At 38.0% G+C, this 22,691-nt stretch overlaps 1 protein-coding gene across 5 annotated transcripts in view; it reads right to left on the reverse strand.

The window, feature by feature from the left end:
- The window catches only part of BLVRA (biliverdin reductase A), a 76,341-nt gene that overhangs the window by 14,286 nt on the left and 39,364 nt on the right, over positions 1-22,691 (reverse strand). For 3 of the 5 annotated variants that reach the window (XM_055301342.1, XM_055301343.1, XM_055301341.1), the window contains 3 exons: positions 10,221-10,342; positions 8,510-8,629; positions 6,928-7,025 (listed from right to left, as the gene is read on the reverse strand). In XM_055301342.1, the coding sequence (XP_055157317.1) occupies positions 6,928-7,025; positions 8,510-8,629; positions 10,221-10,342 (340 nt within the window). Of the gene's footprint in view, positions 1-6,927; positions 7,026-8,509; positions 8,630-10,220; positions 10,343-22,070; positions 22,091-22,691 lie in introns of those variants that run through there. The other 2 variants (XM_055301344.1, XM_055301345.1) reach the window with 2 other exon arrangements.

Here is a 22,691-nt window from a genome sequence, read left to right on the forward strand (position 1 = left end):
CAGAGACATAGAGGGAGAAGCAGGCTCCATGCAGCAGGAGCCCGACGTGGGATCCGATCCTGGGTCTCCAGGATCGCGCCCTGGGCCAAAGGCAGGCGCTAAACCGCTGCGCCACCCAGGGATCCCCCCTTCTTTATCTCTTGTTGCAGCTTCTCAGTCTATTCTGTGTGATATAAGTATAGCTACTCCAGCTTTGGGTTCCATTTGCATGTATTATTTTTCTATCCTTTCACTTTTGGCCTATGAATGTTCCTGTAGGCAGCATATAATTGGATTTGTTTTTGTTTTTGCTTTAGTTCACTGAACCACCCTATGTATTTTAGTGGAGAATTTAAGTCATTTACATTTAGAGTAATCACTGATAGGTAACATTTTTGTCTTTCAACCTATATGCTAGAATTCAAAGTGTTAGAGTTCACTATCCGAGTATTCAAGTACTTTGAATTTAACTATACATTTACTTTTGCCAGTAAATTTTATACTTGTATATTCATGCCACTAATTAGCATCCTTTCATCTCAGCTTGAAGAACTCCCTTTAGTGTTTCTTGTAAGGCAGGTCTAATGATGATAAATTACCCCAGCTTTTATTTGCCTGGGAAAGTCTTTATCCCTCCTTCACTTCTAATATTTGTGTTTGGCAGTTCTGAAGTATTCTTGGTTGACTGTGTTCTTCACTGAGCACCTGGGAAAGCCTGCTGAGTTTCTGCTAAGAAATCTGCTGACAAAAAAAAAAAAAAAAAAGAAATCTGCTGACAGCCTTATCAGGATTCCCTTGTATGTGGTGAGTCTTTTTTCTCTTGCTGCTTTTAAAATTCTTTGGTTTTTTAAATTATTTTTTTGAGAGCTTGATTGCAATGTGTCTAAGTAAAGATCTCTTTGATTTAAATCATTTTGGGGGATAGTTGAGCTTCATTGTTCCTGAATGACCATATCTCTCCCCAGATTTAGGAAGATTTTAGACATAATTTCTTGAAATGTATTTCTTGAAAGTATACTTGTTCATAGTAGTCTCTTGTAATACATTTCTTTCTGTGGCACATCATAATGTCTCCTTTCACTTCTGATTTTATTTGAATCTTCTCTCTTTTCTTCCTAATCTAGATAAGAGTTTGTTAATTTTGATAATCTTTCAAAAACCAATTGTTAGTTTTAGTTTCTTTAAATTTCTTTCTATTGTTTTTCTGTTATTTATTTCTAGTCTAATCTTTATTTTCCTTTCTTCTGCCAGCTTTTGATTTAGTTCAGTCCTCTAGTTCCCTGAGGTGTAAAATTGGGTCATTGACTTGCAATCTTCCTTGTTGTTTAGTGTGTTTAACACCATAAATGTCCTTCTTAGAACTGCTTTTACTACATCCATAAATTTTGGTATGTTCTATTTTCATTTTCTCAAGTTAATTACCCTTGTGATTTTTTTCCTTCATCCACTTGCTGATTAAGAGTATGCTATTTTAATTTTCATGTATTTGTGAGTTTTCCAGTTTCTCTTCTGCTGTTGATTTCTAGTTTCATCACACTATGTTCTGAAAAGATATTAAGCATGATTTCAATCTTTTTAAATTTGTTAAGACTTATTGTGGCTTATATATGGCCTATCCTGGAGAATGTGTATTTGAGAAGAATATGTGTTCAGCAGCACCTGGGTGGCTCAGCCAGTTAGGTGTCCAACTCTTGATTTCAGCTCAGGTCATGACCTCAGGGTTGTGAGATGGATTCCTACTTTGGGCTCTGCACTCAGCAGGAAATCTGCTTGATAGTCGCTCCTTCTGCCCCTCCGCCTCCTCACATCTGTGCGCTCTCTCTCTTTCTCCAATAAGTAAATAAATCTTTTTAAAAAGAGAGGAATGTGTGTTCTGTGGATGTAGACATTCAATTGGCCCATAGTGCTGTTTAAGTCCTCAGTTTCACATATTTATCTTCTATTCAGTTTTTGTATCCATTACTCAAAAGTGGAGTACTGAAGTCTCCTACTATTATAATGCACCTTTAACAATGTTTGCTTCATATATTTGGGAGCCCTAATGTTAGGTGAACTGACCACTTCATCAGTAATACCCTTCTTCATATCCTATGACACTTTTTTGACTTAAAGCCTGTTTTGTTTGCTATAAGTAAGACCTTTTGCTCTTTTCATTACCATTTACATGGAGTATCTTTTCCATCTTTTCACTTTTAATCCACATGTGTCTTTGGATCTGAAGTCTCTCATAGATAGTTATAGCTGGACCTTGTTTTTGTTTTTTGTTTTGTTTTCATGCATTGAGCCAATCTAAGTCTTTTGATTAGGGAGTTTAGCAGTTTACATTTGAAATAATCACTGACAGGAAAAAACCTACTATTGCCATTTTCTTAACTGTTGTCTTGTAGTATTTAGTCCTTCTTTTCCTCTCCTACTGCCTTCTTCTGAGTTTTGTTGATTTTTTTTTGTGTGTGTGTGTGGTGACATGGTTTGATTCCTTTATCATTTCCTTTTGTTTATCTTCTATAAATATTTTCATGTAGTTACTATGGGGATTATATAAAGCATCTAATTATAATAATCTATTTCTATATTTCTATTTATGTTATTTTTCCATAGATTTATAGCTTTTTAGCTTTTAGCTAAAAAAATAAAGCTTTTTAGCTATTTATAGCTTTTTATAGCTTTTTAAAATTCTGTCACTTCAATTTTATACTAGAATTAAAAATTATTATGAAGCATCAAAAAACTACAGTATTCTATATTTGTCTTTATATTTACCTTTATCAGAGAGCTTATTTTTGTATGCTTTTATGCTGCTGTTTAACATCCTTTTGCTTCAGTTTAAAGGACTCCCTTTAGCATTTCTTGTGGAGTAGGTCTAATGGTGATGGACTCTGTCAGCTATTATTGCCTGGGAAAATCTTAATTTCACCTTCATTTCTGAAGGACAATTTTGGTGAATATAGTATTAGTTGGCAGTTGTTTTTCTTTTAAGAAATTGAATACACCATCCCACTACCTCTGGCCTACAAGGTTTCTGCTGGGAATTCTACTGATAATCTTATAGGGGCTCCTTTATAGATGACAAGTTATTTTTTTCTTGCCTTTTTCAAGATTCTGCCTTTATCTGTGATCTTGAAAGTTCAATTATAATGTGCCTAGTATGGATCTCTGTAATTATTCTAGTTGGAGTTCATTGTCTTGAATTTGTATTCCATTTCCTTCTTCAAATTTGGGAAGTTTTCAGTCATTATTTTTTCCAAATAAGTTCACTACATCTTCCTGTGACTTCTCCTCCTGAGACTTACATAATGCACATATTGATCTATTTCATGGTGTACCATAATTCCCTAAGCTTATTTCACTTCTATTTTTTTCTTTTGGTTCCTTTGACTCAAACTTCAAATTACCTATCTTCAAGTTTACCAATTCTTTCTTCCACTTGATCAAGTTTACTGTTGAACCTATGCACATTTTTTAATTCCATCATTTTATTCTTCATCTCTAGAATTTCTTTTTTATTCTTTTTTTAAATTCTTTTTATACTTTACATCTCTTTGTTGATATATTTTAATTTTGTTTTTACACTGTTTTCCTGATTTTATTTACTTGTCTCTGTTCTTTTTTTTTTCCTTGTCTGTGTTCTTTTAGCTGACTGAGCATCTTTTAGAGTATTTTGAATTCTTTGTCCAGTAATTCATAGATCTCTATTTCTTTAGGATCAGTTTCTAGAGATTAATTTTTTCCTTTGAAAGGCCAATGTTTCCCTGTTTCTTTTTATGCCTTGTGATCATTCGTTGAGATCTGAATATTTGGGAAAACAGTCACTTCTTCCAGTCTTTACAGACTGACTTTGTACAAGGAAAGACTTTCACCAATCAGCCAGGCTAGCAATTCAGGGGGCCTCTCAAATCTTTTCTGGGGATGTCTCTTCTCTGGGATTATGTGTACAATTTCCAAGTAAAAGAGATTTGCCCCTGTTCTCAAAAACCTGTAATCTCTTGCTCCTCCTGATGTCTTTATGCAATACTTCAGTTTCTCTGATGCTGTAACAAGCCACAGTGTTTGCCTTGGTTTTTAGCAGTCCCAACTTTGCATCTAAGGTACACTATTTCTTCCAGCATTCTAACTCAGGAGAGTTAGAAACCAGTCCCTCAAGCAGCCTGTGAAAAACCAGAACACTGGACACATGTTCCACTCCCTTTTACCCAAGGGAGAAGCTAAGAGTCGGGAGTTTTGTCCTAATCACACTATGCTGTGCCAGGAAGGGGAAAGGGCTATAGGGAGTAAATACAATGAACTTTCTTGTCTACTTCAATTCCGGTTTTAGCTTTGTGTATGCCTGGGGAATTGTAACCATTTAAATGGTTTCTGGAGGGATCCCTGGGTAGCGCAGCGGTTTGGCGCCTGCCTTCGGCCCAGGGCGCGATCCTGGAGACCCAGGATCGAGTCCCACGTCGGGCTCCCGGTGCATGGAGCCTGCTTCTCCCTCTGCCTATGTCTCTGCCTCTCTCTCTCTCTCTCTCTGTGTGTGTGACTATCATAAATAAAAATAAAATTAAAAAAAAAGGAAACATACTCTCATTTAAAAAATAAAATAAAATAAATGGTTTCTGGAATTCTCACAAAGGCAATATGATCTATATGTGGCTCTTAAATCAGTGTCTCTGGGGTGGAATGAGGTCCTAGGGCTTCCTATTGCACAATCTTGCTGATATTAGTCCTAAATTATCCATAACTTTTGCCATCCAAAATGATATTTGCACTTAGGTAGGCAAAGTTGAATAAAATTATTACTTCCTGGGCTACAATGTAAATGTTATAGTTACATTTTCAACTCACTTTCAGCAGACAAATTAATACTATTAGTTGTAAACATTTGGCAATGTGGGCTCCTGAAGGGCAAGAGTCATCTTTTGGTTATTCTTACCGTCAAGCACAATCTCTCATGCATAATAACTATCATGTTCTAATATGAGTTATAAATACTTCCCTAGAGAATAGGTCAGTTTCATTGCTAAGAATTTTTTTTCTTTTCTATGATCTCTACATATCCACTCAGATTCTGCTTGCTTATGGAGATAATATCAAGGCTCTAATATAACACTGATTCTTAGTATTTTTTTCTCATATTTTATCCATATTTTATTCAGATTTCCTTAGTTTCTACCTCATGTGCTTTTTCTGTTTCAGGATACCACATTACATTTAGTCATCATGTCTCCTGAGATTCCTCTTGAGTTAGAAAGTTTCTTAAACTTTGTTTTTTAGTGACCTTGACAGTTCTGAAGAGTATTGGTCAGGCATTTTGTAGAATGCCCCTCAACTGGGATTTTTCTGATGTTATTTTCATGATTGCACTGAGGTTATGTTTTGGGGAGAAAAATTCAGAAGTAATGGGCCATTCTCATCATAGTATATTGAAGGTACATCTTATTATCATGACTTACCACTGTGGATGTTAATTTTGATCAACTAGCTGAGGCACTGTTTGGTTTCTCCATTGTAGAGTGTACTCTTTTCCCCTTCTTCCTGTATTTATTCTTTGGAAGAAAGTCACTACATGCAGGACATTATCTTTCTGAAGAAACTTAGTCTGTTATTTTGTCGAGTGTTCCACATTCTAGTTTGCTTCATTTTTTACAGTGTCATTTAATATGTTTCTTTATCCCTGCATTACCTGTAAATCTCTATTATATGATTGATGCTGTATATATCACATCAGATGGTTTGTGACATATTAACAATCTTTTGGTTTTAGAATGACAACAGAGCTCTTCATTGTAAAAGTACATTCTTTTTCTTTGCAATTAGCAAGAAATCTATGGCGTATTCTTTAGTATCTTGTTCTTGGTCCATGGACATCTGTGCCATGAGAAAACAATATACAAAGGTGATGGCTTCAAAGCTCCTCTCACTCACATCAGTAATCATCTATCTGCTCATTCAACAAACACCTCCTGAAGGCCTACTCAGTTCTAGGAAGTGTTTAGCTGCTGGGGCTTACAAGAGGGGACAGATGGGCTCTGCTCTTCAGCAGTACATCCCAGTGCAACAGAGCACTACAGGAGCACCAATAAAGTTTGATCAGTCTACACTGGTGATAAGTGCAAGGCACTTTCTTTGGTGATTTTCACGTAAGTGTTTACCATACTTTGCTCATATATTAAAGATTTTCAATAGCAAATTTTGAAACAAAGAGTTTGTAATTTACACTTCAACTAAATCCTGTAATCCCTAAACATTCTAGTTAATTCTCATTGCCTCCATAAAGGGACTTGTGGAAGTATATAAGGACAAAAGTCTCTGGAGGGCAGTAGAGCTTAGATGAACAAATGTAGACTTCAGAGCCAGAAAGGAATAAATTCAAATCTCCGTCTCCCAATTAGTAATCATGTTACAATCTTTGTGTGATCTGGCTCAAATTACTTCTCTGAAGCATGGATTCTTTTACATAAGTTAGAGAAAATACCTATCTCTAAGAGTTTCTAGGAGAATTAAATAAAATAACATATAAAGTACTTAGTACAGTTCTCAAACTCCTGGCATATAGTAAGTATTTGATAAATGGTACTCTTCTTGAGAAACAGCACAAAATATGCAGATACGATCAATTACTCTGACTTGGATATTTTTCCATTAGCAATGTAAATATCATATGAATAATAGCAAAATAATATCATGACAATAGCATAAGTCAAAGCCAATTCATAGTTTTCATTAGAGTCAAAGAAGTTTATAAGTCTCTGACAAAAATTTGCAAATTCCCACTCATTTCTCTACCCTGTTGGTATTCCAACACACCCATTACGTGTGCCTACAGTACGGGGGACAGCTAGGAGGTTGGGAGCCCACAGGACATATCTGACACAGGATGAAGCTTTAAAGCATAAAGATGGTAAAAAAGACATCTTGCAGGCAGAAACCCTAAAAGAGGGTCTGTGTTCGACAGACAATATACGTCACCTTTCTGCTCCGCCAGCGTCCACAGGTCCTGAGCTTCTGCCCAAGAGAGTGTCATGGGATATTCCACAAGGACATGCTTGCCAGCATTAAGGAACTGCCTTGGGAAAAAAGACAGAGAGAGAGAAAATACACTTCAAGTAATCTTCACATTTTAAAATGCCTTGCATGACAGAGAATGGACTGTTATAAATACACATAAGTCTCTGAGTTACGAAGGAAGGCAGATGAGAATCAGGGCCAGAGGATGAAATGTACTTCCTGCTACTTTCTGCTATGCTAGAAGAGAATGACTTTCTACTTATGTGTTAATTTGAACATTCATCCATTCACCTATTCATATATTCAACTAAGTACTATTTGCCAGCTACTCTGGAGGAGAAATAAAAGATATTAACATGTAAATTGCCTATTATCTCACATGATAGCAACGAATAAAGACTACCAAACCCATGACAGCCAGCTCTGCCTGAAATATGAGTAGGCATTTCCCAGGTACAATATGCAGGATGAGGGTATTTCACTTTGCGCAGCATATGCAGAGGTTTGGGTGCTTTATGGAGATTTGTCCATTTGGATAATAGTATGAATTTCAGCATGGCAGGGGAGTAGACTACAGGAAGTAGAAGGAAACAAAGTCATACAAGTAGCTGAAAGCCTGGCTGTGAAGAATGTAGAATGCTATGTTCAGAAGTCTGGATTTTATTCTCCAGATACTCCTAAGGTACAAACTTTATAAGATGAGAATAACAAAATCACCTTTTTAAGGAAATATACTCTGGTGCCAAAGAAGGGTGGAGGGAACCAAGGAAAGGTGTTTCTTTCCACACTAGACTTGAAGTGACAAGGAGGGAGCAGCTTACTTCCAGGGAACAGCATGCTGGCACCTGCAATTTAATGCAAGGACCTAGAGGGTAAGTGAGATTCAGGGAAGTGGCTGGAACTGCCTGGTTAGCTGCTGGTCCCATGTGGGGCTCCTCCTTCCAGGCTCAGTCCCACCAAATGCTTGAAGGGCTCTAAGGCTTTGCATTTGAAAGTGGGGAGGAGGGACATATCACTTCTCTTGCTCTATAATGTCATCTCCCCTCTTCGATGCCACCACTACTTTTTCCTCATTATTCTCATGGCAAAAACACTTCATGTTAAGGGAACTCTCAGAGATATTTAACAATATTAAAAGCACAAGGGATAAAATGTTGGAAGCTGATTCAAACTTAGAAAGGATTGTGACAATTTGCCAAAGCACATCAAAGATGTTGGCTACATATCCTATTACGACAAAAGACAAGCACTATTCAAATTACTGTCAATAAAATTTTTATAAAGAAAACAACTTTAATTCTTTGTATTGTTTTAAGTTACAGTGTACTAAGTAAATATTAGTTTTACATGGTTTTCATTTCCTTATACATTTAAAATGAATGGTAAGAATTTTTCGCATTTTGACAATTTTTAAAGGTAATGGCCTCCTGCAACTTTTTCCTTCAGTTATTAAGATTCCTTTGAGAGATTTCAGCTTGCCCCCAGTCATTTTTATATTCCTGCCCAGTGTGCAAGGTAAGGACTACCAACACTGAAAACCTACCTGATATAGTCCGCGTGGCTGGAACTTTCACTGCAGATATAGGCAACCTCAACCTCCTGGCTGGAAAGAGCATCTTCCAAAGAAATCTGCTGGACTTCATCAATGTTCCCAAGCTCTCGTCTATTTGAGAGTAATAGAAATGCAATTCAAAAGTATATAGAATACCAAATAAATGAGCACCATCCGTCTCCTCTCTTCCCAACAATGTCCTGATAACTAGCTTTTGGAAATGAAGAAATTTATTTCCTCCCTCCCACTTCCAGGGCATTTTCCACCAGAGTGAGAAAAACAGCCTCAGGGTTTAAGTTAAGAGACCTGGCATCGAGTGCCAACACTACCGTTAACAGGCCGGATGACATGACAGTCTGAATTACTCCACCTCTAAAATAAAAACAACTGATCTCTTTTGGTCTCGTGAGAAATGGTCTCTAGGATCACAGCCAGATCCAAGCATTTGGCCAAACACTACGACTACCAGACTTCACTCACAGTCTCAGAGAAGAAGGAAGATACGTGCATATATATAGTAACAATACAAGACTAACCTGAGAAATGTGCTTGAGGGTATAGGTGGGTAATTCAATGAAGGCAAGGTTCATCTAATTTAGGATTTCAAGTTAGGCTTCTTGGGGAGACGGTAGGTCTTAGCACGTAGGTCACGAGGAACAGGGTATATGAGACAGCTTCAAGTATGGGTGCAATGGGAGTTACAGTGCTGGCTAGTAATTTTGCTCTCTCATTTATGTGCAACTCCCCTAAAATCTTACTGAGGGGATAAGATTGACCAAGGGCAGATTCCTACCACTTTTGGGTCTCTCTAGTGCCCCAGATGGTCTGCATGGACCATCACAATAGTTATTTATACTTGGATTTCTCTAAAGCACTAAAAAAGCAGAGAGAGGTGCTTAAGCTGCTCCCCACCCCCCTCCTCACCAACACAGTGCCCACATCTCGTTCACAATTAATACTCATACATGACATTCTATAGTATTAGTTTAGTGGGCAGTGCATGTAAGAAGTGGTGGAGGAAGATGCCGAATGAGTGTGGGTCAGGGAAGAAGAAACACAATAGGAAATGTGGTTTTGTTTGAGTTATAGGAAATAAATGAAGTTAGAGGAGGTAAAAGTAAGGCTCAAAATTATCAAGGGGAAAAGAATACATGCTGCTTAGACAATGGGCTTTGGAATCAAATAAACCTGTGTTCATGCGCAGGTCTTAAGCTCTATGCAAATTACTTAACCTCTCTGTGGCTCAGTTTCTTTATGTGTAAAGTGGGGTTGATAACAGTATATATGTCAAATAGCTGATAAGGCTCCTAAAGCCCGGGGCCACTGCATGGATGCCTATTATGATAACTGATACAACAATTAAGTGGCACACACCGAAAGCCTTCTTCCTTCAGGCCAACCCACCAAGTGTTCACTGTGCCCCTTCTGTAACCATCAGGCCCTGCTCTCATCTTCCCTGCCTTTGTCTTCGTAGTCCCCTTGAGACTGACTTGCTGTACATCGCAGCTGCAGGTCTAGCACTCCACCTCCCAGACCCATCTAAACTTGAGATCTTCTGGGGCTGTCCCTGAATACAGTTCTCTGGAATGACCCCGGAGCTGGCGCTCTCTCTTTGGGGTCTGGAGAATCTCTGTGTCCCAACCCCTAATTCATCTCACTGGTCTTGCCATGAACTACAAGGCACAAGGCAAATGCCAGCCACCTGGACACGAAGCCAGTCAGGTTCAGGAATGCTGAGGAAGCATGTGGATTCCGCAAGTCCCTGATCCGCACAGAGCCAGCTCTGCCAACGCCAACCACCACCACTCCGAACTTCCTCTCAGGCTGAAACACAAGGGACCATGGTAGGATTTAAAAATAGTAAATGCAAAAATATAAAATAAAATAAAATAATAAAATAAAATAAAATATAAAATAAAAAATAAAATAAAAATAAAAAATAAAATAAAAAATAAAACAAAAAAATAAAATAAAAAATATAAAATAATAAATAATAAATAAAATAAAATAATAAAATAAAATAAAATAAAAATAGCAAATGCATCGAGCAGAGAACAGCAAAACAAAGTCATGTCAGCAGGACCAGTCAGGGTCCAGATGAGGAAAGAAGCCAACCCAGAACCCACAAGAAGCTGTAGCATATGAGTCTGGGGTAAGACAGTCCCTTATATGAGAGCTTAGGGAGAAGTCAGCTCCACCCAAAACATACTTCCACAGGACCTCTGACTGTGTCATCCATAGAAAAGGCTGCTCACATTTGGCTCCCCATTTCCATGCCACCTCCAAAGATGAGAGATTTTTCTCATTAAGCTATACCTGGTACTCCCTGAATCCTTCCTCCAGTGGACATGCAATCTGATACAGCTAGGGGTCATTGAGAGGCCACAGCTGCTTCATGAGACACTGGCACACAGGACACAAGGCAAACCATGGGCTGTCCCCTTATTCAGACTCCCCACTACAGCTTTCTGAGTTCCAACCAACTTCACTCCCACTCTCCTGTGGTAGCTGACCATATTACTCAGATACGCTGCTGGGGGCTGTGTGCAAGTACTGAGTGAAAAATCAAGTTGATTCTCAAAGTCAGAGCCACTCAGTTCATTCAAACTGATAAAATTACTTCTACCCATCCCGCAAACCCAGTTCTGCTTGGATGTCTCTGAGCAAGAATGGGAGTATCACCTCGGATTCACCCTTTCCCACCACCTGTGAGATCTGCGTCACCATGTCCCACTGATTCTACTCCTTCCTGTGTTCACTGCTCTAGTGTTGGCCCAGGATTTCTTTGCCTCATTCACCCACTGGTCTCACTCCTAATTTTAAACCTTTCCATCATCCACAGGTCTGCCAGAGCAGTTGCTAAGATAAAAACTAAGTCCCTCCCTTTACTTCCTCCCCTTAATGAAAAGCCCTTCATTTTCTCAACTGTTATTGACTGTCTCCTTCCAAAATTTGTGTCATGAAACCCTAGCCCCCAATTATGATGGTATTAGGAGATGGGACCTTAGAGAGGTAATTTAGATTAGATGTGGTCATGAGGTAGGAGCCGTCATGAATGGGATTAGTGTCCTTGTACGAGCCTCTCCCACCCCCTGCTCTTTGCCCAGGTCTCAGCAAGTCTGCAACCTGGAAGAGAGCCCTCACCAGAACCTGACCAAGCAGCCTGATCTCAGACTTGTACCCTCCAGAACTGTAAGAAATAAATTTCCATTCTTTTATAAGGCATCTGGTTTGTGGTACTTTATCTGCTGTATCATAGTAGCCCAACTAAGACACCAAGAAAAGAGAGAAAAATACTGAAGTTGAAGTTCTTTAAAAAAAAAATTATGCTGTACACCTAAAAATTAATATATTATTTTATGTCAATCATAACTCAATTTAAAAATACTTTAAGATGGAAAAAAAAGGCCTCTCTGCCCCTTGGTGTTCATGGAACAAAAACATAAAAAAAATTTTCATTCTCTACCCCAGCCCCTCATCCAAGTTATATTTCCCTCAGACTTTCCCATCTCTAAATGCCACCACCACCGACTCAGTTGCTCAGGTCCTTAAACTTGGGAGTTATCTTTGCCTTTTTTTTCTCCGTCCAATATTTGATACTCAATTCATCAACATTCATAAGCCTTCAATCTACTGCTGTCCATCTTCACTGCTGCCCCCCAATCCAAGTCACAATCTCATCACTTGGACTGTTCAGTGGCCTTTGTAACTGGTTTCCCTGCTTTACTTTTTGTCCTGTTCTATTCCTCATAGAGCAGCAAGAATTATCGTTAGAATAAACATAACCAGGTATTATTATCTGCCCCTCCCCATCCACTTCCCAGTTTACAACTCTCTGGAGGCTACCTATTATACTCAGAATAAAAACCAAACCACTTGCTGTGGTCTACAAGGGCCTTTGTAATCTAGCCCCTGCCAATCTCCTTTAGTTCATCGCCTGCCGCTCTCCCTCTCATCATACTGGCTGCCTTCCTACAGCAGGTCATGGTCATTTGCACTTTAGGGCCTTTGTATATATGACTTACTCCAAAAAGTGTCAGGATCCAAGGACGTATTATGGACAGACCCTGCTCTTACAGAGATTTTAAAGAAGGAAGAGAGTAAACAACTCAACACATGAATAAATATCAAGAGATAGTGAGCATTACCAGGATACGTGGAGTAGGGTAAAGGGCATAGAGGGAGATTATGGGAGGAGGTGCCTTGCCTTTGAAAGGGTGGTGAGGGAAGGCCTCTCTGAGGAGGCAGCTTTGAACAAAGACCAGAATAAAATGAGAAGATGAGACACATAGTTATCTGGGGGCAAATGGGACAGAAGGCATTCTTTCAAAGGCTTCAAGGGGGGGTAGATACCTGCAGGGCTTAGAAATAGTGGACATGATCATAAAACATGCAACAATATAAGTCTTCTAATTAAATATGAAAGTCTTTACCAAAGACTTCTTTACCAAACATCGAGGCCTTCCAATGTTGGCTCCAGTCTACTTTTTCTGGTCACCTCTCCCACTGTGTATCTTTAGACTTTGGACTTTCCAAAGTACTGGAAAGTTTGTAAAACTCTGTATGTTTTCTATCTTTAAGTCTTTGCAAATCTTGTGTCCCTTGAGCTCCTACCTACTGCCCACCTGGACACCTTCAAAGCTTTCAAGACTTGGACATCTTTGTAAGATGCCCTTCCTTATCCTATTGGTTGTTTTTTACATTTAATAAAATCCACCCATTTGTACATTTCTGTGAGTTTTGATCAACACACAGTCATATTACTACCATAAATCAAGATACAAAACAGTCCCATCACCCTTCTCCAAAATTATCTATGCTCCTTTGTAGCCAATCCCTACTCCCACTCCAGGCAATCACTATTTGCTTACTGTCTCAATAGTTTTGCCTTTTCCAGAAAGTCATAGAAATGAAGTCATATGATATGTAGTCTTTTGAGTCTGGCTTGACTTTAGCACAACAAATTTTTTTAATCTATGTTGTTACATGTATCAATACTTTTTTTTTTTTTAAAGATTTTACTTATTTATTCATAAGAGACAGAGAGAGAGAGAGAGAGAGAGAGAGAGAGAGAGAGGCAGAGACACAGGCAAAGGGAGAAGCAGGCTCCATGCAGGGAGCCCAATATGGGGACTCGATCCCAGGTCTCCAGGATCAGGCCCTGGGCTGAAGGTGGTGCTAAACCACTGAGCCACCCAGGCCGCCACTTACTTTCTTTTTATTACTGAGTAGTAGGAGTCCATTATATGCATATACTGGTTTGTTTATCCATTTAGCAAATGAAGAACATTTCTGGTGCTCTCAGTTCGAATGAATTCATAATTCATTCCAGTATGAATAAAGCTGCTATAGTCAGTCATGGACTAGTTTTTGTGTAAACACAGTTCTTAACTACAGTTTCCAGTCTGCAGCATGTCTTTTCATTTTCTTAAGAATGTCCTTTGAGGGGCAGCCCAGAGGCTCAGCAGTTTAGCGCCACCTTCAGCCTGGGGCCTGATCCTGGAGACCCAGGAGAGAGTCCCCATATCGGGCTCCCTGCATGGAGCCTGCTTCTACCTCTGCCTGTGTCTCTGCCCCCGCCCCCCTCTCTCTGTGTCTCTCATGAATAAATAAATAAATAAAATCTTTAAAAAAAAAGGAATGTCTTTTGAATGAATATCTTAATTTTGATGAAGTACAACTTATCAAAAAAAAAAGTTAATGTATCAGTCTTCTGGCTAACACAAGGGCACAAAGATTTTTTCCTTATACTTTAAGTTTTATAGTCTAAGGTGTATAGTTTTAGTTACTTTATGTTCTGATTTAATTTTTATACATGATGTAAGGTAGGAATCAAGAGTTCTTATAAAAAATTTTTTTAGGTAGAGAGGCAGCCTTTCAATTTCCACAGGCTGATCAACTGCCTACAATGAGACAGACGTATGCCAGGCTTGTATGTAAATACTATTTAGACTTACACCAGCTCATGTGCCGTCTGCTCTGGAAGCAATGAACGGGTTTTTTTCCCCCTCTTTGAATATGATATTCAATTGTTCCAACAAAAATTTATTGAGAAAAACTATCCTTTTTCTACTGAAATGCTTTTGTACCTTTTTGGTAGATATTGTCACAATTGTTATAGTTTTATAGCAAGTTTAAAATCAGTTACTGTCAACTTTCCAACTTTTTTCTTTTCCAAAACTCTAGTTCTCCTGCCTTGATAGAAAAGTTTTAGAATCACCTTTTCAATTTCTACCAAAGAGAAAAAATCTGCCAGGATTCTGAATGGTATTACATTGAATCTATAGATTCGTTTGGGAAAAAACATCCTGGAAGAGTGAATCCATATTCATGAACATGGTATATATCCCATTTAGGTCTTCTTTGATTTCTTTCATTCTATCACTTTCAGTGTATGAATCTTGAACATATTTTGTTAAATTTATATCTAAGTACCTTATGATTTCAGTGCTATTGTAAATAGTATTTTTTTTAGTTTCTACTTCTAATTATTTGTTGCAAATAGATAATGGATTTTTGCATATTGATCTGGACCTCATAAACTTGCTGAACTCATTACTTCTAGCAGTTGACTTTTGTTTTTGAGATTCTCTCAGATTTTCTACATAGACTATAAGTCAGACCTAAATAGAGATGGTTTCACTTCTCCTTCTCAATCTGCAGTTCATTCACCTTTCTTGCCTTATTGCACTGGGTAGGTCTTCCATTATCATTTTGACTTGGATTAGTGACAGCAGACATTCGTGCCTACTTTCTTTTCTTTTCTTTTTTTTTTTTTTAAAGATTTTATTTATTTATAGAGATGCAGAGAGAGAGAGAGAGAGGCAGAAACACAAGCAGAGGGAGAAGCAGGCTCCACGCAGAGAGCCTGATGTGGGACTTGATCCAGGGTCTCCAGGATCACGCCCTTGGCTGCAGGTGGCGCTAAACCGCTGTGCCACCAGGGCTGCCCTCTTGCCTACTTTCTAATCTTTCTCTAAGATTAGAAAAATGGTGTTAACTGTAGTTTTTTTCTAGATACCCTTTATCAAGATGTGAATATTTATATTTTGCCGAGATTCTTTTAACCATAAGTGTCTAATTTTATCAAATGCCTTTTCTTATTCTATTGATATAATCATAGAATTTTTTTCTTCTAAAAATCTATCAATTTAGTGATAACTTATTCCTGGGATAAACCTCACTTGGTCATAATATATTATCCTTTTTATTTATTGATGATTCCATTTGCTAAAATCTCATTAAGAACGTTTGCATTTATACTCATGAGAGTTACTGGTCCATAATTTTCTTATAATGTGTAATGATTTCTAGGATGACTGATTTTATAAAAGCATTGCCTTTTATAATGCCTGTATAAAATATATCACTGTTAATCCCACTAAAGAACTGTCTTTTTTTTTTATGGTACTAACTCCAATAGATGGAACACATGCCTTAAAATAGGTGTCCTTTATCCAAAAAAATTAAGATCACTGCTAAGTTCCTTGGCTTATGGCTAGATAAGAAGCTACTAGCACATTTAAGTAAATGACATTCTTCATGAAAAACTATGAGATCATCCATTTAAAACTCTCAGAATAATTCATAGAAAGTATATTAAATTACACATTGAATGGATGAGCTACTAACTATAGACATTTACATGTGAAGCAGCTCTTTTAAGAAATAAGACCCATAAATATGTCTTTCTTGGTATAATATACATAATTGGATAAAATGTGGAAGACCAATGTTGTTACACTATGTTCTCTTAAAATCTTTAAAAATCACACGATCATTAATCCATTTGTGCTTACAATATTCATATGTACAAGCTTAAATTTTAAAATAATCTCTGTACATAATAAAAGGGTTACATATATGTTTATACATGTTAATATATGTGTTAACATATATAACTGCACTATTGTTTAAAACACTTTCCTAAAGTCAAACCCTCCTCTTCGGGTGCAATAACTTTTCATGTCTAACTGCTGACGTGTGGAAGCCCCTCTGGATATTAGTGAAGTACAGATGGCAGTGATAAAAAACCCACCTAAAGACATTATTCCAGGTTTTTGAACAGCTTCACCTGCATCTTCCCCACCTTCACCATCAAGCCCATCATCCATAAAATGATCCATTTCTTCGCATTAAACTTGTTTCCCATCATTGTTAACTCTGACAATGTTATATGGAGCCAGCTGCTGACCTCTTTCTTGCCTAACAGGAAATCATCCAACTTGCTGTACATAGACTAGTAACATGGCTTTCATTACCATGATAAACTGACAAAAGGAAGAAAAGAAATATACAGTGCTAAAGAGAACTAGCCAGCCTCCCGTGACATCCTCTTCATTTAGCACTGGCCCTCACCACACATTCATTTGAACATTCGCATCCATGGGTCAATTTTCCTTAACCACCAAGTTTGGAGCTCGTAAGGATTACTCCTTGGGAACATGTGCCAAATTTAAAGACTGTGAAGGAGTAGGCCAAGCTGGGCTGGCATCTGATGTGGCCTGAGCTAAAACCACGGCTTGCTATTGCACATAATAGCACGTGATACTAAGGAGCATAGATGTTTGCCACCATAGCATCCCGCAATGGGCTAAGAGCAGAACAGACTGGGAATCTAGGTTGCAATAGCTCGCCCAAGACACTAGGTGTCTTCATTTCTTTGAGTTACAGGTGGTAACTGGGATCCATTTGTACTTGTAGAAGCATGACACTGTCTGAATCCTTCCAAGGAAGTACTGGCAGCTCTAAACAAGGTTTATTTATTTTACACACTCCCACAAAAAGCACGTACTATATTATTCCATTTATATAAAAGTCTTGACAGTGCAAAATAATCTATAATGAAAAAAGGCGGATTTCTTTTTTTAAGATTTTATTTATTCATGAGAGACACACACACAGAGAGAGGCAGAGACACAGATAGAGGGAGCAGCAGGCTCCACATGAGGAGCCCGATGCGGGACTCTATCCCGGGACCCCGGGATCATGCCCTGAGCCGAAGGCAGATGCTCAATCCCTGAGCCACCCAGGTGTCCCAACAGAAGGCAGATTTGAGGTCACCTGCCTAGTTGACAGGAGGTGAGAGAGATGAAAGGAGAGAGTACAAAGGAAAATGAAGAAGCTTCTGCAGGTGACAGATAACCTCATTATTTTGGTTGTTAGGCTGGATTCACAGGTGCATACATACATCAAAACTTATCAAACTGCATTTTGAATATATGCAGTGTATTATATATCAAGTATACCTTAATAAAGGTTATTTTTTAAAGGAGTATCTGATATCTTAAGACATGCTTCTTAAAGTTTCCCACTGAAGTTTTATTCTTTACAATAAAAGAATTAAAACTCTCATGGGTCTGGGACTATAAGCCACAGCAGCCAACTACAAAAACTACATTTAAATCTCACAGTATATCTTTAAAATTTGTACACATTACTTGCTAGTCCATAAATGTCTGTGTTTGTTTTAATATAAACATATTGTTTGATGTTAATTACCAGTTAAACTGTATAACATTTTCCCCCACAAATTTTCAGGTTAAATAGATACCATAAGAAGATGTACTGTTTTCTTTGTTGGCATCACTTGCAACTAAGAGGAGTATACAAAATTTTTAGCAGCCCAATTGAAAAGTCTGGATGCTTTTATGGTCTTTCTGTACTGTTTCTGTCCCTGCACTCTTCTTTTTACCTGCTTATAATTACTACAAAACTGAGAAAAAATATATATACATATTTGCCCATATTAGATGCTACTTTCCTCTTTTAAGGAAGTAACACCTAAGAATTCCAACTATTTGTCATTTAATCGATTTGAAAGAAAAAAATACACTAGACTCTTCATTTACCCAGGAAGGGGGCACTTTTGGTTCTGAACAACTGAATCTTCTAGATATTCCAGAAAATCTTTTTTGTTGTTGTTGTTTACTTTTCACTGGATTAGACAATGCCTATGGGTTACAATTATGAACTTCAATTTTTATTATATAGTCCCATGGCTGTTGAGAAAGGTGGAGATAATCTGCATGGCAGTGGCCCCAACCAAGTCTCCCAGGCCTATAGGCTCATCTGTTTGCTACAGCCTCTTGAGTGTTTGCAAAACTTGTAAGCAGAACATTTGACAGATGAATCTGATTATTTGAGCTTGCATTTTCATGATCAACTATTTGTAATTTTATGATGCTTTTTAGGTGTTTTTTGTTGTTGTTACTGTTTTTAAAAGACTATTAATTTAGAGAGCGAGCAAGCGAGCAAGAGAGTAGGCGGTGGCCTTTAGCTCCCAGAAGACTCCTTCAGTTCCCTGACATATGTCCCTCTCCAAAGGCAGTTCACATCATAGCCACCTGCTTCTTCAATCCAGCAGAATTTCTCTCAGTAGAAAGGTTTTAAGTTAAAAACAGATGCAATTTATATAAAAGGCGTAGTAGGGATATATAAACATGCAAGTTGCCTATCTATTCTTTTTTAAATTAAGACACTTGATACACTGACTTTATTATGAATCTTCATTTTGGAAAATATGCTCAATATAGGCCACTTATTAGACTTTCTCCAGCTGAAAATAAGTGTTTGAAAGGTGAGAATTAAGTGAAAGCAGTTATATTAGTGATATTTATCATGATTTTTCAATTAAATACTCTGTAAGACCTTCATCTAAAACCCAAGGTGATTCTTCTAAAAATTTTATTTACTTACTTACTTATTTATTTATTTATTTATTTATTTGAGAAAGACAGAGAGAGAGAGAGAGCGAGCGAGCACGACCAAACTCACAAGGGGCAGGGAGGGGCAAAGGGAGGCCCATGTGGGACTCCATCCTGGGGCTTTGGGGTTCATGACCTGAGCTGAAGGCAAGATGCTCAACACACTAAGCCACCCAGGTGCCCCTAAAACCCAAGATAAGTTTAAGATGTAGGCAGCTCAGTTACCCTTTTTTGTAGGTGAGCTGGTGATAGAGAGGAACCTTATGGCACTGCCTTGGGTGATGGAAATCCATAATCACGTGAGCAACTTGGGCAGTGTTCTGAAGGAAACTGAGCTTGTTCAAGCTGGCCTGGTACCCACACTGCTCTCTTGCATGCTGCACAGTTCTACTCAAGCCTAGAGCCAGCCTGCTCAGCACTGTGTCATAGGGCCCCACCTAGAAGAGGATGAACGAGGATGGGAAGGAGACAGGAGACATAGTGTCATCAGGTGGCTTGGCTGTCGGCTAGATCCCATCAGTGTGGGCTTCAGAAGCCTCTCTCCAGCATCTCCTTCTACTGCCCATCCCTGGGCCTGGGGAGGTTCCTCGTAGCAGTCTGAGCACCTGGGTTAACCTGTTCATTCACATGCTCTCTTCCTCCTCAGCTGCCTGGACCTCCTCTACCCATGTGCCTGCTATCAAGTTCTGTTTCTTCCAAAAGAGCTTAAATTGACTCAAGTAATAAGCCTTTACCATCTAAACTGTTGAACTCCTAGCCATAAGGGTATTCGTAAGGTTCTCTTATATCCTTTTAATATTTATGGAATCTGTAGCAGTGTTCTCTCTTTCATTTCTGATGAAAGAGATTTGGTAACCGAGGGCTCTTCTTTTTCCAGAGCTAGGTTACAGGTTTATCAATTCTAATGACTTCAAAAAACAGTTTTTGCTTTTCCTGATTTTCCCAAATGTTTTTTTGTTTCCTATTATACTGATTTCTGTTCTTATCCTTTATTATTTCAGATTTTCTGCTTATTTTGGATTTAATATGCTTTCTTCTTTTCACTTGGATAGTAGGAGTTTAGGTCCTGATTTGAAACTCTTCTTTTCAAAAATAAGTATTTAGTACTATAAATTTCCCTGTGATGACAATCCTGCATCCCACAAGTTATGAAGTGTTACACTTTAATTTTCATTCAGTCTAATCTTCCTTTTGATTAGTTCTTTGGTCAATGGATTATTTGTAAATGTGTTATTTGGATTACAAATGTTGAGGAGTTTTCCAGGTATTTTTCCATTATGGGTCTCTCACTCAGTTCCACTACAGTCAGAAAACATTCTTTAAATGAAAAAACAAAAAAGAAAAAGAAAAAGAAAAAAACCCTTTAAATTATTTGAATAAAATAAATAAATAAAATGATTTGAATCATCAAAAAAATTTTGAAACATGCTTTATGATCCAGAATGTGATCTATCCTAATAAATGTTTTAGGCACACTTGAATGTCTGTTTTACTGATTTTGGGTGGACCATTCCCCAAGTCTTTTTTTTTCCATTCCCCAAGTCTTTAAGGTGAAGTTGGCTGATAATGTTCAAGTCTTCTATATCTTTACCAATTTTCTACTTATTCTACCAATTACTGAGAAGTACCAAATATAATTGTCGATTTGGATATTTTTCTTTTCAGTTCTATTGATTTTTGACTCATATTTTAAAGTTCCGTTATTAGGTACACAAATGTTTAAATTGGTTGTCTTCTTGATTAATTGATCCCTCCATCACTCTGAAAGGACAATTTTATTCCTGGTAATATTCTTTGCCCTGAAATTTATTTATCTGATTCTAACAATCCACTCCTTGTTTCTGCTGATTAGGGTAAGCATAGTACATTTTTTCCCAACCTTTTATGTTTATCCTTTGTGTGTTTTTATATCTAAAGTGAGCTTCTTGTAAGCAGCATGTAGTCAGGTCTTAACCTAACAGGTTTTGCTTTTCAGTGAGGTATTTACATAATTTACATTATAATTATTGGTATGGTTGGGTTTCAATCCAACATCTTGTTTGTCTTTGTCTTCTATTTGTTCAATCTGTTCTCTCCCTTTTTTTCTGCTTTCTTTTAGGTTAATAGAGTACTTCTTATGATTCCATTTTACCTCATTTGTTGGCTAAAGCTGTAATTTCTCTTTAGGAGTTATTTTAAGGCTTTTATGTTATACATATTTTATCTATCACAGCTACTTTAAAGTAATACATTATTTCACATGCAAGACTTTATATTACTGTTGTTAACACCATTTACTTCTATTTTTAAAATATTTATTCATTTACTTATTTAAAGAGTATAGGCATGAGCTGAGGAAAGGGCAGAAGGAGAGGGAGCATCTCAAAGAGACTCCATGCGGAACCACAAGGGACTGGATCCCAGGACCCCGAGATCATGACCTGAGCTGAAATCAAGAGTCAGACACTCAACTGACTGAGCCACCCAGGTGACCCACTTCCATTTTTTTTAAATCCCACACAGTACCAGTGAAGAATAAGTCATTAAAAAAAAAGAAACCATTCCAGGTGGCACAGTCAGTGAAGGCATCGACTCCTGATTTTGGTTCAGGTCATGATCTCAGGGTCCTGAGATCCAGCCCTATGTCAGGGTCTGCGCTCAGAGTGGAGTCTGCTTAAGACTCTCTCTCTCTCCCTCTGCCCCTCCCTGTCATGCTCCCTCCCTCTCTCTAAAATAGATAAATAAATCTTAAAAACAACAACAACATTCTAAGTGTTCTAAGCATAGAATTTTAATACAGGAAATTTAGAGGCTTATATAACCATTGCCACCCCTGGAGAGCTAAAGCCAGAGAAGCCATCACTGACCATCTCCCTGTTGTACTGGAGCAAGTGATTCTCAGAGCTTGCCTGGAAGCCAAGATGTCTGGAAAGTGTCTGTAGTCTACTTCAGCCTGCAGTTCAGGAGAAACTGAGTCAGAGAAGCTTGACTGGCTGCTATTGCTAAACCACACACCAATCTGGGCTCACTTCACCCCTGACTAACACATTTGACTACAGTTGGGCCCTGTGGAAAATAGTCTTTCTTCTGCCTTCCAAATCTCCTGAGAGTGCCTGTAACTAGCTAACTTCACATATAGAGGGGAACTTTGGGAAATGTCGTTTGGAAATACTACTTTTCAGAAAACAAGCAGGAACTTAAGCTTCCCATGAGCTTCCAAAGAGCCATGGGGTTAAGAAACCTCCATCATCTGGAATAAAGCCAAATTGCTTTCTTCATTTCAAAATTTAATGGTACACACAAACTTGTATATATGACCTGGCTTGCACAGTGTCACAGTGAATGAACAAGCACTTTAGAGTTTGATTTAGACAACATTGCCTTGCAAAACTGTCACAGAGGGCCCAAATACTCATATCTTAACAGCTGAGTTCCTCTTTAAAAAAGGACTTTATTTTTTGAGGAAAATAACTCGACCATTATACCTG

This window comes from Nyctereutes procyonoides, unplaced genomic scaffold (assembly GCF_905146905.1).
Source record: "Nyctereutes procyonoides isolate TBG_1078 unplaced genomic scaffold, NYPRO_anot_genome, whole genome shotgun sequence".
In the NCBI taxonomy this organism is placed as follows: Eukaryota; Metazoa; Chordata; class Mammalia; order Carnivora; family Canidae; genus Nyctereutes; species Nyctereutes procyonoides.